General features: G+C 37.5%; 1 protein-coding gene across 1 annotated transcript in view; it reads left to right on the top strand.

The window, feature by feature from the left end:
- The window catches only part of HIF1A (hypoxia inducible factor 1 subunit alpha), a 52,112-nt gene that overhangs the window by 12,150 nt on the left and 26,051 nt on the right, over positions 1-13,911 (top strand). Inside the window, 3 exon segments of the mRNA XM_017895544.1 lie at positions 11,095-11,285; positions 12,560-12,705; positions 12,790-12,874. Coding sequence (XP_017751033.1) covers positions 11,095-11,285; positions 12,560-12,705; positions 12,790-12,874 — 422 coding nt within the window.

Here is a 13,911-nt window from a genome sequence, read left to right on the forward strand (position 1 = left end):
TTTCATCTGTTTTTTTGAATTTCAAATTAATTATACAGAATTTTCAAAATTTGAAAATTAGGTTAACATGAGAAACTGAAGATACTGAATTATATTGTCTGTTCAGTCTATACTTTTCTTTAGGATATACAGTAGGAAAGAAATATGATAGTTCAAGTTAGATTACTACTTCTTTCAGAGTTTTCTGACAAATGGAGGTACAGTGATAGTGTCAGTTCATGGTGAAATTTTGTTAAAATAAATTACAAAAAATTTGTGATCCTGACGTCTTGAAAGTAGTATTGTTAATATTTGTAAACTTTGCTAACACTGTATATCACTGTATTTTGGTTTTATCTGTGCATCTATGAGTTAAATATATGTGTGTATAGCTACATATGGTTATATTTGTACACATACATTACACATAGGAGTGGAATCATACTCAATTTTTTTGTATAGCTTGCTCTTTTCATATAATACTATATTGTAGCATCTAGTATAAGCGAAGATTAATTTTTATAGACTTTGCTTTTATCCTGAAATTTTATGGTAACTGGTTTAATGGAAAGACAATTTCTGTGACGTGTTTTGTCAGTTAGGGATTGACCCTGGTAAAACATTGCTGGATAACAACAAGCAATGTAAAAATACATTTGTTCCATAAGATAACCTCCGTGAAGGTAGGGGCTTGGTCTCTTTTGTTTATTGCACCATGTCCTGTTCTAGGAACAGTGTTACACTCATAGAAGGTGATCAAGAAATATTTGTTGAATACATCAATAACATTCTCTAACATGTGGGTATCCTAAAGGTTGATTTTTAAAGTTTATTGATTAGAATTCAGAAGACATTTTCCCAGACAAAATAATAGATTGCTAGCTGTCTTGAAAATGTAATTTATATTTAATTTGAAATGTCAAGTTTTTGCTATTTTTTCCATTAAGTAGAGATAGAGTTTTAAAAAAATTACATGTGATGTTTTAAGTATTCTGGTTTTGCAACAATTACTAGGTAGAAAATGTAACAACAGATCCTAATAATACTTCCAATAATACATATAAAATACTTGTCTAAAAGTAACCCTCCTTAAAAAAACAAAACTGGCCAAGCACGGTGGCTCACGCCTGTAATCCCAGCACTTTGGGAGGCCGAGGCAGGTGGATCACGAAGTCAGGAGTTGGAGACCAGCCTGGCCAACATAGTGAAACCCTGTCTCTACTAAAAATACAAAAAATTATCTGGGCGTAGTGGCAGGCACCTGTAATCCCAGCTACTCAGGAGGCTGAGGCAGGAGAATCGCTTGAACCCGGGAAGTGGAGGTTGCAGTGAGCGGAGATCGTACCACTGCACTTCAGCTTTGGGCAACAGTGCGAGACTGTCTCAAAAAAAAAAAAAGGCAATAGGATTAGGTATCAACTTAATGAAAACTTCATGACAGCACTTTCTTGAAAAAGCCTGTGGAAACCAAAGTTAGTAAACTCCTATTTCTGCATGGGTTTGGAAGACGTAAAGATGATAAAGATGTTTAAGTGTTCCTTTCTTTTTTTTTGAGACAGGGTCTTGCTCTGTCTGGAGTGCAGTGGCACAATCACAGCTCACTGCAGCCTTGAACTCCTGGGCACAAATAATCCTCCTGCCTCAGCCTCCTGAGTAGCTGGGACTACAGGAGTGCACTATTACACCTGGCTAATAACTTAATTGGTTAAGAACATTAACTATAAAACTCATACATTTTCCTGACCACATTAGCTTAGGACAAAACAGTAAAAGACATGAGTGTAGATGAAAGCGATAAGGGAACTAATCTTAAACACTGAACCTCTTTTCAGCAAATTGGCATTCAGGTTTCTTAGCTCTCTTTATACACCTCTAAATCTGTTTCCTAACAAGATCACTTACTTGCCTTGGTTTATGGTGATACTTTTCATTGTTATACTGTTGGGTGATTGTTTTAATTAGTAGCTGTTTTTTTCTACTTCAGGAAGATGACACTGCTGGCTGTGATATTTACCTTGTGGCTAATGCCTGTGTTTCCCTATGTTCACATTTATTCCACGATTCATTTGTTAACATTTACTAAGCTGCTTTTCTGTGCCAGGAACTTGGCTAGATGAATACATGGTTGTTTTTGTACACAACATTAGCTGTCATAATCAGTTATTGTAGCATTTATTCTTGCAAAAATATATATTTATATTTCAACTAGTGATCGAATCTCAACTTATTAATTCATACATTCAGCCAGCACATAACTGAATACTTCTTATGTGTCAGAAACTGTTCTAGGTGCTTGGGATGTTCATTGAACAAAATAGACAAAAGTCTCCACCTTTGTGGAACTTACTTTCCAGTGTAGGTGTGGATTGGTGGGGTAGAAAATAAGTAAACAAGTAAGATACGTACTTAGGCTTTCATAAAAATAGAGCAGGGCAAGAGGATCAAGATGGAGGCAGTGATCAGGGAATCTCAATAATGGTGAGACTGGGACAAAGACTTGAAAAAGGTGGAAAAGCAAGCCTCTTAGGTATTTAGGGTAGCAAGGGGAACAACTAGTGCAAAGGCCCTAGGAGGCAGTGTGTGTGAAGTGTTTTAAGGAACTGTAAGGAGGCTAGTATGGTTCGAATAGAATGAGCAAAGGGGGCAAAGTGGTAGAAGATGAGATCAAAGAGGTAATGAGGCCATTGTGGAGGCCCATATGGACTACTGGAAGGGCTTTGGTGTTTACTCTAAATGGGGCAAAAACCATTTTAAGCAGAGAGGAGTGATACGACTTGATTTCTTGTTAAAAGGATTATTCTAGTTGCTGTCACAGGAAAAGACTACAGGGGTGCAAAGAAACAGAGAGACAAAAGAATGTAAGATTTTCACTGTAACTTATATCTAGTATGCTTGCTTATACTTGAAAATGCATATCCAGATAATTGTAGTTAATTCAAATAGTATGTTTATTTAATAGTACTAACATTGATATGCTGGTTAATTATGATTAGGAGCACTAATAAAGCACAAATCAGAGATTCCAAAAAAAAAAAAAATGTTGAAAGGGCAGTCAACTTGTCCTGTGAGAGAAATCAAAGTCATAGCAGATTTGGGCCAAATATGTCAAAGTCAAACTTAGGCACATCACTACTGAGAAGACAAAGATGAATGTGTGACAGTTTCCTGCCCCCAAGAATTTTTAAGGGTTGTAAAGGAAGATTAATATAGCCAAATAACTAGAGTGATCAGTTCTACCAGAGAGGACCAGTTCTGGAACACAGGGAAAAAAAAAACAGAAACAAAATGATGTTTGCATTAAATCTTTAAAAGTTTCTCTCATAAATTTATCAAGCCAGATATTGGGAAGGGTACCCCAAGCAGAAGGAGTAGAGTAAGCAAGCCAGAAAGGAAATACTGTGGTGCTTTTGAGTAACTGCAGTGTGACTGAAGAATGTGGAAAATGATGAGGATAAAGAGGGACAGGGAACTAGGTAAGGGAGGGCTTTCTTTTAAAATAATTAGACCTTGTCCTGTGTACATTTAATGGGATTTTAATCAGGCCATAATACCAAATTTCTTTACTTCGGAAGGATCTTTATGGTGATGGTTTCAGAAAGAAATTAAAGCAGAGTAACAGTGGTTGGCAATAATGATCAGCTAGTGGTTCCCAAACTTAAGTATCATATGCATCTTGGGAGTTTTTAAAAACTCAGATTTTGGGATCCTGACTTAGATCTACTGAATCAAAATTTACAGATTCAAATTCCTAGTGAGGTCTAGGAATTTGAAATGTTGAATGCCCTTCACGATGCAGCTAGACAAGCATTTGGGAATAAAGCATTAGGTGACTATTTCAGTAGACTAAGGAGTGGGAGGCCATTTAAGCTCAAAGGCTGTTCTACTTCTCACTATATTTCTAGTACCTAGCATAGTGCATGGTACTTGATAGACACATCCTTTCTCCCATACCTCGCCCTACACATCTCTTCATCTATATCCTTAGTAATATCCTCTATAATAAACTGGTGAACATGTTTTCCCTGAGTTCTGTGAGCTGCTCCAGCAAAGACGAGTTTGTGAGAATCCCAACTTTTCAAGTTTGTCGGTCAGAAGTTCCTGAGGCCCAGACTTGCAACTGGTGTTGAGGGGGCAGTCTTGAGGCCTGAGCCCTCAACCTGACGCTATCTCCAGGTAGATAGTGTTAGAATTGAATTGAAGGACACCCAGTTGGTGTCCACTGCAGAACTGATTGCTCACCTGGTGGTGGAGAGAACCCCTCCCCTCCCGATTTGGTTACAGAAGTTGTCTTCTGTGTTGATTGCTGTGGTGTGGGAGCAGAGGGGGGGAAAAGCTGTTGGAGAGTTTTTTCCAAAACAATAGGGAGATTATTTAGATTTATAAAAATAGAATCAAAGTAGATTAACTGATCACACTGTGAAATATAGAGTAGAGCTGCATAAGGAGTATATCTTAATGTCAAACTGACACCAAATTGAATGTTTGCTGGAACGTTCAAAGATCTAAGCGTCCCAAGTCTGTGAAAACAATCAGGTTAGTAAACAGTCTTATGCAAACAGCAACACAATGCTCAAAGCCATTTAAGGAAAAAGAACAGTAACTGAATTCTCTTATGGAAATGTGAGATGTTTTACTAAGTACTGATTGTGTTATACTTTTTGTTTATTTGTTTGGTGGTATTTCAGTTCCTAAAATTCCTTCAAATGTGCTGCAAAATACAAACCAAGAACTTGGTGGATTTTCCTTTTGTTTTCCTGTGGAAAATGATGGAATTCAAAACCTTGAGGATTAGACCTTGAGAGTTAACCTTCCAGTGTTTATGCCACCATCATACAAAATTCTGGAAGACAAAACCCTTCCCACTTAAAAACCAGTTAGTCTCAGAAAATCACCTCATGTGAGGAGACTGCATCATTATAGTATGTGTATTAGCTTTAGGTATAGATCTAAAATGTTTTTAATATTTAAAAAACTTCAGCCTTTCTTCATTAATTTGGCCTAATACAAGTTAGAAGAACTTTAAAAATGAGTACAAACAACAAGGAAGGGCCGGGCGCGGTGGCTCATGCCTGTAATCCAGACACTTTGGGAGGCCAAGGCGGGCAGATTACCTGAGGTCAGGAGTTCCAGACCAGCCTGGCCAACACAGAGAAACTACATCTCTACTAAAAATACAAAAATTAGCTGGGCGTGGTGGCACGCGCCTGTAATCCCGGCTACTCAGGAGGCTGAGGCAGGAGAATTGCTTGAACCCAGGAGGCAGAGGTTGCAGTGAGCTGAGATCACACCATTGCACTCCAGTCTGGGCAACAAGGGTGAAATGCCATCTCAGGGGAAAAAAAAACAACAAACAAAAAAGAAAGTTTCTGTGACTGCCAGACAAATGTTGAGCAAGTAAAACACCAACAATGTTGAACTTAGATATTGAAATAGCAGCTCTGGACAAATAAAGTCTACTGGGAGTATATAGGGTAGACTGAATTACCATCTTTTGATTCTTTCCCCGTAATGATTGGCATTACCGGAAGGGATTGCCTTGCTTTGAAGAGCTGAGGGACAGTAGAGCAGAGAGCATCTATCACCATTGTAGGTGCTTTTCAGTTAGGATCCTGGGTTTATAAGCAAACTCCAAGAAAGAGCCTGGTTCTGAGTCCCTCTGAATAGCTTAGGTCAAGTCCTAAATTCTGAAGCCAACCCCTGTAATTCCTCCTTTATGTCTTTGGTATGTGAAGTAGGCAAATTTCGAACTTTATAATAATAGCCTAGACTTACAAATACTTGCCTTGGTAATTAGGATGAGTTTTTGAGAGACAGCATAGTCTTAATCGCACGGACACCAGACTGCTTGAGTGGAATATAGGTTCTGCCATTTATTAACGGAGCAATGTTGGGTAAGCTATTTAGCCAGGGTCCTTATCTGTAACATGGTGATGATAATAAATATTAAATAATAGGTGAGAAATGTTTAGAATACCACTGTGTACATAGTAAGCACCATGCATAGGTGTTCAGATTTTAAAATACTGGCAAAGGCAAGGTTGGATGGCTCACACCTATAATCCTAGCACTTTGGGAGGCCAAAGCAGGAGGATCACTTTAGCCCAAGAGTTCAGGACCAGTCTAGGCAATATAGATTCTGTCTCTGCAAAAAATTTAACAGAATTAGTTGGGCATGGTAGCGTGTGCCTGTAGCTACTTGGAAGGCTGAGGTGGAGAGAGGGAGGATCACTTGAGCCCACAATTTTGAGGCTGCAGTGAGCTTATGATCATGCCACTGTACTCCAGCCTGGGTGACAGAGCAAGACTCTGTCTCTAAAATAAAATGAAAATAAAACTGCAGGCAAAAATGCCAACTGAAGAGTGAACATGAACTTTTCTTTGTATTTTCTTGGGCCTGAGACTTTAAAAGTGCAGGGCAGTTAAAACGATGAGATGTAATTCTCACCTATCAACTCAGCAGAAATTAATAAGATTAAAAGATGCATAATATATAATATTGCAGAGTCCATGGGGAATTGATATACATATTCATGAACTGGTAGAGACAAAAATGGACACAGAACCATTTGGAAAGCTATTATGTACTTTTAAAAATTTCAGTAGCACATTTTTTATATCATGAAATTTCACTTCAGAATGTCAGTCCTGAAGAAATACTGACACAAGTGCAAAAACAACAAAAGCCAACTTGTACCTTCAAGGCCAGAAAAAGTTATTTCACCAGATAATAGAATTGAGGTACATTAACTTTATTAGAAATAAATCTGATAATCTGCTAACATTTTATTTATTTTATTTATTTTATTTTATTTTATTTTCTTTTATTTTATTTTATTTTATTTTATTTTATTTTATTTTTGAGACGAAGTCTCGCTCTGTTACCCAGGCTGAAGTGCAGTGGCTGCATCTCAGCTCACTGCAAGCTCCGCCTCCCGGGTTTACGCCATTCTCCTGCCTCAGCCTCCTTAGTAGCTGGGACTACAGGCACCTGCCGCGTCGCCCGGCTACTTTTTTGTATGTTTTAGTAGAGACGGGGTTTCACCGTGTTAGCCAGGATGGTCTCGATCTCCTGACCTTGTGATCCGCCCGTCTCGGCCTCCCAAAGTGCTGGGATTACAGGCTTGAGCCACCGCGCCCGGCCAATCTGCTAACATTTTAAATAGTTATGGTTTAACTTCAGTTCTTGAAGTCACATATTTTTACAGTTAGGAATGCTAACAGGCTTTTTGTGCAATATGGAAAGATGACTTTAAATGCCTACTATTTTGTGTCCTTTTATTTTTTTTAATTTTTACTGACCTACTACAAAGCACCAAATATTTTATGTTCTTAATCTGAAGAATAATAGACATTCTCTATAAACAACTATTGCTTATTCATGAACTTTGTACACAAGAAGCTTCATAAGACAGGGGCTCAATTATTTTTCTAAATATATTTCCTATACAAAATAATTTCAAGATATAATTGTTACTTTTGTGTCTAATACTGTATATTAAATAATAAAATAGTAAACTTGTAAAAACTATAGTACCACAAAGATTGAGCTATTTTGCCAGTAGTATACTCCCAACTTTAGTTCTAGAACAGTCATAGAAATGGGGAAACAAACTATTTTGACTGTACTCTTAACAGAAACATAGTACCTTATGCAGTAGCAGAACATAGCAGCAGCAGAACTTCACTTGACCTGTACTTAAAAACAAAATAGATGCAATTTATAAAATTTAGAGAAACATAGTGACCTTATTTGCATGTGGAAAATGTACTTCTTTCTTTCTGATCTATACATCTTCTGTTGTGCAATGTAAGCAATAAAACAAATAGTACAGGATTCATCTCTGTGGGACCTAGACCCCCTGGTCTAACAGAAATAATTATTGGTCAGTACTGTAATTCTGTGGTATAAAACTGATAAAATTAGCCTTCTTTTGACTAGACAAGAAGCTGGGCAGTTTAGATGCTGAAACTCATAAGAACTTCCGAAGCTTTAGCTTTAAGCTTACTTAGAAATGTTACAAGACCTCTAGTAGTCACATATGAAGACTATCAATAAAAATTTCTCCATTAAATCTTTATTATAGATCTCCTGATTGGTTTATGTCTAGACTCATAGTGTGATAAAGGACATAATGATTTTTATCACCTTCTTCATCTAATATAGGTTTGTCAGCTATATATTAGTTGTTTTCTTGAAGGCTGGTTTTCTTCCAAAATTCAGGCTCATGCTCAAATTCTTATTTTCAGTCTACACTAGCTTTTAAATATACTGTCCTTTAGATGCTTTATCTAACCTCACATTTCTAATGGATTTGTCTTAGACGCTTATTGCTACTCCTTGGATAGTCATTGCTATCTTCAAAGTTCTGGACAACACATGTATTTCAGAGGAACTGGAGACATTCCATCACCATAGTTAGCTTGCTTGGATACCCTTTGAAAGCATATACTTGTGCCTGTAATCCCAGCACTTTGGGAAGCCAAGGCGGGTGGATTACTTGAGGTCTGGAGTTCGAGACAAGCCTGGCCAACATGGTGAAACCCTTTTGTATGTACTAAAAATACAAAAATTAATCTGGCTTGGTGCTGCATGCCTGTAATCCCAGCTATCCCAGCTACTCGGGAGGCTGAGGCAGGAGAATTGCTTGAAGCTGGGAAGTGGTGCGGTGAACCAAGATCTTGCCATTGCACTCCAGCCTGGGTGACAAGATCAGAACTCCATTAAAAAAAAAAAAAAAAAGCATATATAGCATGTATTATAAGGTTTTCAATTTTTCACCAAGTGTTTCATTTGGGTAGTCATTTATTGGTAGTTTACATCAGTTGAGTGGTTCAGAAAAAATATAGTAAGTTGCTTCTAAAATTCTGAATACTTTGGCTAGGCACAATGGCTCAAGCCTGTATTTTGAGCCCTTTGTGAGGCTGAGGCAGGAGAATTGCTTGAGCTTAGGAGTTCAAGACCAGCCTAGGTAACAGAGAACACCTGGACTGATTTTGGCATTTGAACTAATATTCAGGTTTAACATGAGATAATTGATTATCACTCTATTTTGGAGGCTTTATTTGAACCAAATAGAAAGCTATTTCCCACAGCTATCACTGCCTCTCACCTACAACTTAAGGGGGTCGGGGAGGAAGTGAGGGAGTTTCTGTTAGGGCCAGTAGGGACCTGCTAGATATCCCCCATCGTGGGAATGGTGTATGGAACTCCAGTGTATGCTGGAGTTATTATCGTCATACTTTTTTTTTTTTTTTTCTCTTCTGCTTATACAGATCAAGTCATAACATTTTATTTTTAAGTTCAAATTGAACACATTTACAGAGAACAATGCAGCGAAATGAAAAATAAAATTACAGACTGCTGGCATTTGCATTTTCATGTAACTTCAGTGACTAATTTTTTTTTATTGTACAGCATTGAGAAAATCCTAGTTCATATAACTAGTTATAGTTCATATAGATTCATATAACCAGTGTTAAGTAATAGTTTCTTCCTTTTTTTACTCTACCATCTATCTAACCAGATGAAGATAATAGTTTTTAATAGCTCACCTTAAATTTCAAGGTACTCAAGTTAAATTGATCTACATGCCTGAGTTGAAATTTTTGTATCAAAGTTCAGTAACATGCTTACATTCCTCATTAAAGTATAAAAGTCCTGTAAGCACACAAACTTAAGTGCTAAAACTAGTATCGCTATTGTCACAATACAACATGTTATATTGTAACAAGAGCATATGCTGAGAACTGTGCCTGTTACTCCAGAATGTTGCTTCTATGGTTGTACCTTTCAGCTTTGCAGATCATTTGGAAGGAGGTGAGATGTGAGGTGGATACAATTAGGTACTTCATTCACAGGATGTAAGAAGGATTAAGTAAAATAATGCTGGCTAAAAGTCCTTATTTAGCATACTGCCCAATGCTCACGAAATCATAATAGCGGTTTTTAACATTTGGTGAAGAACCTATTTAACAGGAGTGAGTTCAGGGGCATAGGAGATCATGTGAATGTTTAAAGTAGAAGCAGCATTCCCCATTAAGAAGAGAAATACAGTGGAAGAGCAAAGACTTTAGAGTAAAAAAACACCTGGATTCAAATCCTATTTGCTACATAATGGCTACTTTTAACCTGTTGAACGCCAGTTCCTTCATTTGTAAAATAGGGACAATATTTAACCTATTTACAGGTTATTGTGAGAGAACTAGGCACCTAGTACAGGGTAATATTGGCACATGGTAACCTTTCATACATAAACTGTCGCTATTCAAGAAGCTATTAGATGTCACTAGGCAGTTAAGCAAAGGACGACAGATTTGCTTGGTGTAACAATGAAAATCTTTCTGACTCTGACATCCTTCTTGAAAGAGTTCCCTGAAGATAGGTCATTGTATTGACACTTTTATCTTTGCTGACCTATCCCTTTAAATTCTGGGTATTGTATGTGCCACAGCTTTTTTTTCTTCCATATTCCTTCATTTATTTGGCACCTGTTGTGCCAATAATAGATAAGGGGCTGCTACAGGAGGAGGCAACCTGCACTGGCTTACAGCTGCTAATATCAGTTCCTATAGCTTATTGTTAGTGTTGTTCATGTGGTAAGGTAAAGGGTGAGAAAGTACTGGAGTCTAAAGAAACTAGTAGAAATCAGTTTGTAGCTATTACCATTCTACCTGCTAACAACTCCTGTTTTCAAGTTATTATGTACAACTTTAGGCAGTTTCTCTAGCCTTAGTCATGGTTTCTCTGTGTTGAGACTACTTTTGAATTCTATGAATTACAGCCTTAGATGTACAGGCTACTTTAAGTTTTTGCCTAAAATAAAAACATTCTTTCCAGTTACACATGCTGGGGAGGAAACACCTGCTTCCAACAGGTTTAACGCTTGGTTTTTGACTTTTTTTGAGAGTTCCTTATGTGTACAGTAATCTAAAATTTGTATAGTTGTCCTTTATAAAAGTACATTAATCTCATAGACAAATCTCCATGTAACTTAATTACATGGCATCTTCTAATCCTTCTGTGATAAGCAGAAATGTAGAGTTTTATTCAAGTTAAGGCAAACTAATTTGTATACACTTTCCATCTCTTGTTTTTTTGTTGTTGTTGTTAAGTAGGATAAGTTCTGAACGTCGAAAAGAAAAGTCTCGAGATGCAGCCAGATCTCGGCGAAGTAAAGAATCTGAAGTTTTTTATGAGCTTGCTCATCAGTTGCCACTTCCACATAATGTGAGCTCGCATCTTGATAAGGCCTCTGTTATGAGGCTTACCATCAGCTATTTGCGTGTGAGGAAACTTCTGGATGCTGGTGAGTTATTTTACAAGGGTAGAAATAGGCCTGAAAATTAGAAGTTAGAAGTAAATAGAAATTATTTTTAGAAGGTGGTCGCAATGTTTTGATTTTGCATGTCTCCTTATATTGTGATATGTACATGTTTAAAAATTTTTCTGTAATTCTGACTTTTATCAAGCTTCATTTTTTTCTTATCAGTTATTCTTTGAAATAATCTTTTTTTTGCATTGTAATTTGTTTTGCATTATTTTCTTAAACATACTCCCAATTCTTTTCTAATATAACATCCCTTTTATTACCTGCTTTTAAAGCTTTAGTCAGGAATAAGATACTGGCTTTTGTTTGTTTGATTTTCCCTTTTCTCCTGTTCCATCTACCTTTCTTTCTTTCTTTGAAAAATATGACTCAGGCTGGGCACGGTGGCTCACGCCTGTAATCCCAGCACTTTGGGAGGCTGGGGTGGGTGGATCATGCGATCAGGAGTTAAAGACCAGCCTGGCCAAGATGGTGAAACCCCGTCTCTACCAAAAATACAAAAAATTAGATGGGCGCACTGGCAGGTGCCTGTAATCCCAGCTACTCAGGAGGCTGAGGCAGGAGAATTGCTTGAACTCAGAGGGTGGAGCTTGCAGTGAGCCGAGATCGCACCACTGCACTCCAGCCTGGGCGATAGAGCGAGACTCCGTCTCAAAAAATAATAATAATAATAATAATAAGTAAATAAAAAACATGACTCTTCTTTATTCTATGGTTTGCCTTGCTGCATTACTTTAAATAATCATGAAAAGCAGCTGGCACATCTAATTATAGTCTTTCTAGCTTCTGGCCTTCACTGTTCTGTGTTAAAATGGCTGTATGTATTAAATAAAATATCTGCAAGAAAACTTTATTAAAACATCTAAATATTATATCATTTTTATTTTATTTTATTTTATTTTTTTGAGACGGAGTCTCACTCTGTTGCCCAGGCTGGAGTGCAGTGGCCGGATCTCAGCTCACTGCAAGCTCCGCCTCCAGGGTTTACGACATTCTCCTGCCTCAGCCTCCCAAGTAGCTGGGACTACAGGTGCCCACCACCTCGCCTGGCTACTTTTTTGCATTTTTTAGTAGAGACGGGGTTTCACCATGTTAGCCAGGATGGTCTCGATCTCCTGACCTCGTGATCCGCCCGTCTCGGCCTCCCAAAGTGCTGGGATTACAGGCTTGAGCCACTGCGCCCGGCCTAAATATTATATCATTTAAGTACAACTTTTTAACTAATTATTTTCCTCTTCTTGTGCCCTTTTTAGGTGATTTGGATATTGAAGATGAAATGAAAGCACAAATGAATTGCTTTTATTTGAAAGCCTTGGATGGTTTTGTTATGGTTCTCACAGATGATGGTGACATGATTTACATTTCTGATAATGTGAACAAATACATGGGATTAACTCAGGTAAAATGCACACATATTAAGAGCCCTCCTGTATGTTTTTATGATTTTATGATATAGCCCTAATTTTTAAAAATGTGTTTACAGTTTGAACTAACTGGACACAGTGTGTTTGATTTTACTCATCCATGTGACCATGAGGAAATGAGAGAAATGCTTACACACAGAAATGGTAAGAAAAGTCTGCTGTTTGATTTAATGTGACAGGTGGTTTTACATAATCAGATACTATTGCTAATTATTAAACTTTGCTATTGTAACTTACCTAAGGCAAAATGTTATTTCATGTTTAATAAAACGTTAAGTCTATTCTTCATTAAAACTATTATTCTAGTTTTTAGGAATTTCATTTTGAAAGCCCACCTAATTGCATAAATAATTGTGCATGTGTGAGAAATAAAATGGAAAAATAAAATCATGACCAAGAGAGTTATAAATAACCTTTTTTTTTTTTTTAAGATGGGGTCTCGCTCTGTTGCCCGTGCTGGAGTGCAGTGGCACGATCAGCTCACTGCAGCCTTGACTGCTGGGACTCAAGCGATCCTCCCACCTCAGTCTCCCAAGTTAGCTGGGACCACAGACACGTGCTACCATGCCCAGCTAATTTTTTAAAAATCATTTGTAGAGACGAAGTCTCACTGTGGTGCTCAGGCTGGTCTTGAACTACTTCAACCATCCTCTCATCTCAGCCTCCCAAAGTGTTGTGATTACAGGCATGAGCCATCACCCAGGCTACCTTTTTTTTTTTCTTTCTTTTTAAATTGAGATGGGGGTTCTCGCTGTATTGCCTAGGCTGGTCTTGAACTCCTGGACTCAAGTGATCCTCCCGGCTCAGTCTCCGAAAGTGCTAGGATTATAGGCATGAGCCACCACACCTGGTGGAGTTAAAAATTAAAATACACCATTAAGGCATGGAGAAATTATAATACAAATGGCAGATAATAGGACTTTAGAGAATCATTAAAGTTGAGGTGCCAGTCTGGTCTAAGGCCCAATAAAAAAAAGTTCACCAGAATTTTAAGACAAACAACTGCTTATTTGACTTCTTCGGATGTTCTCAGTAATTCAAGACTGTGTAGTTAGATTGTAAGTATTACATTGTGGAGGCCCACATATTAACAAAAATAGACAGTAAGACTGCTAATTCTTAGGAATGAATTGTTAAAAATAATCAAGTGTTCTGAGATTTTGGAAAGTACCTCGTGAATT

Source organism: Rhinopithecus bieti, unplaced genomic scaffold (genome assembly GCF_001698545.2).
Source record: "Rhinopithecus bieti isolate Rb0 unplaced genomic scaffold, ASM169854v2 scaffold_25987, whole genome shotgun sequence".
Lineage (NCBI taxonomy): Eukaryota > Metazoa > Chordata > Mammalia > Primates > Cercopithecidae > Rhinopithecus > Rhinopithecus bieti.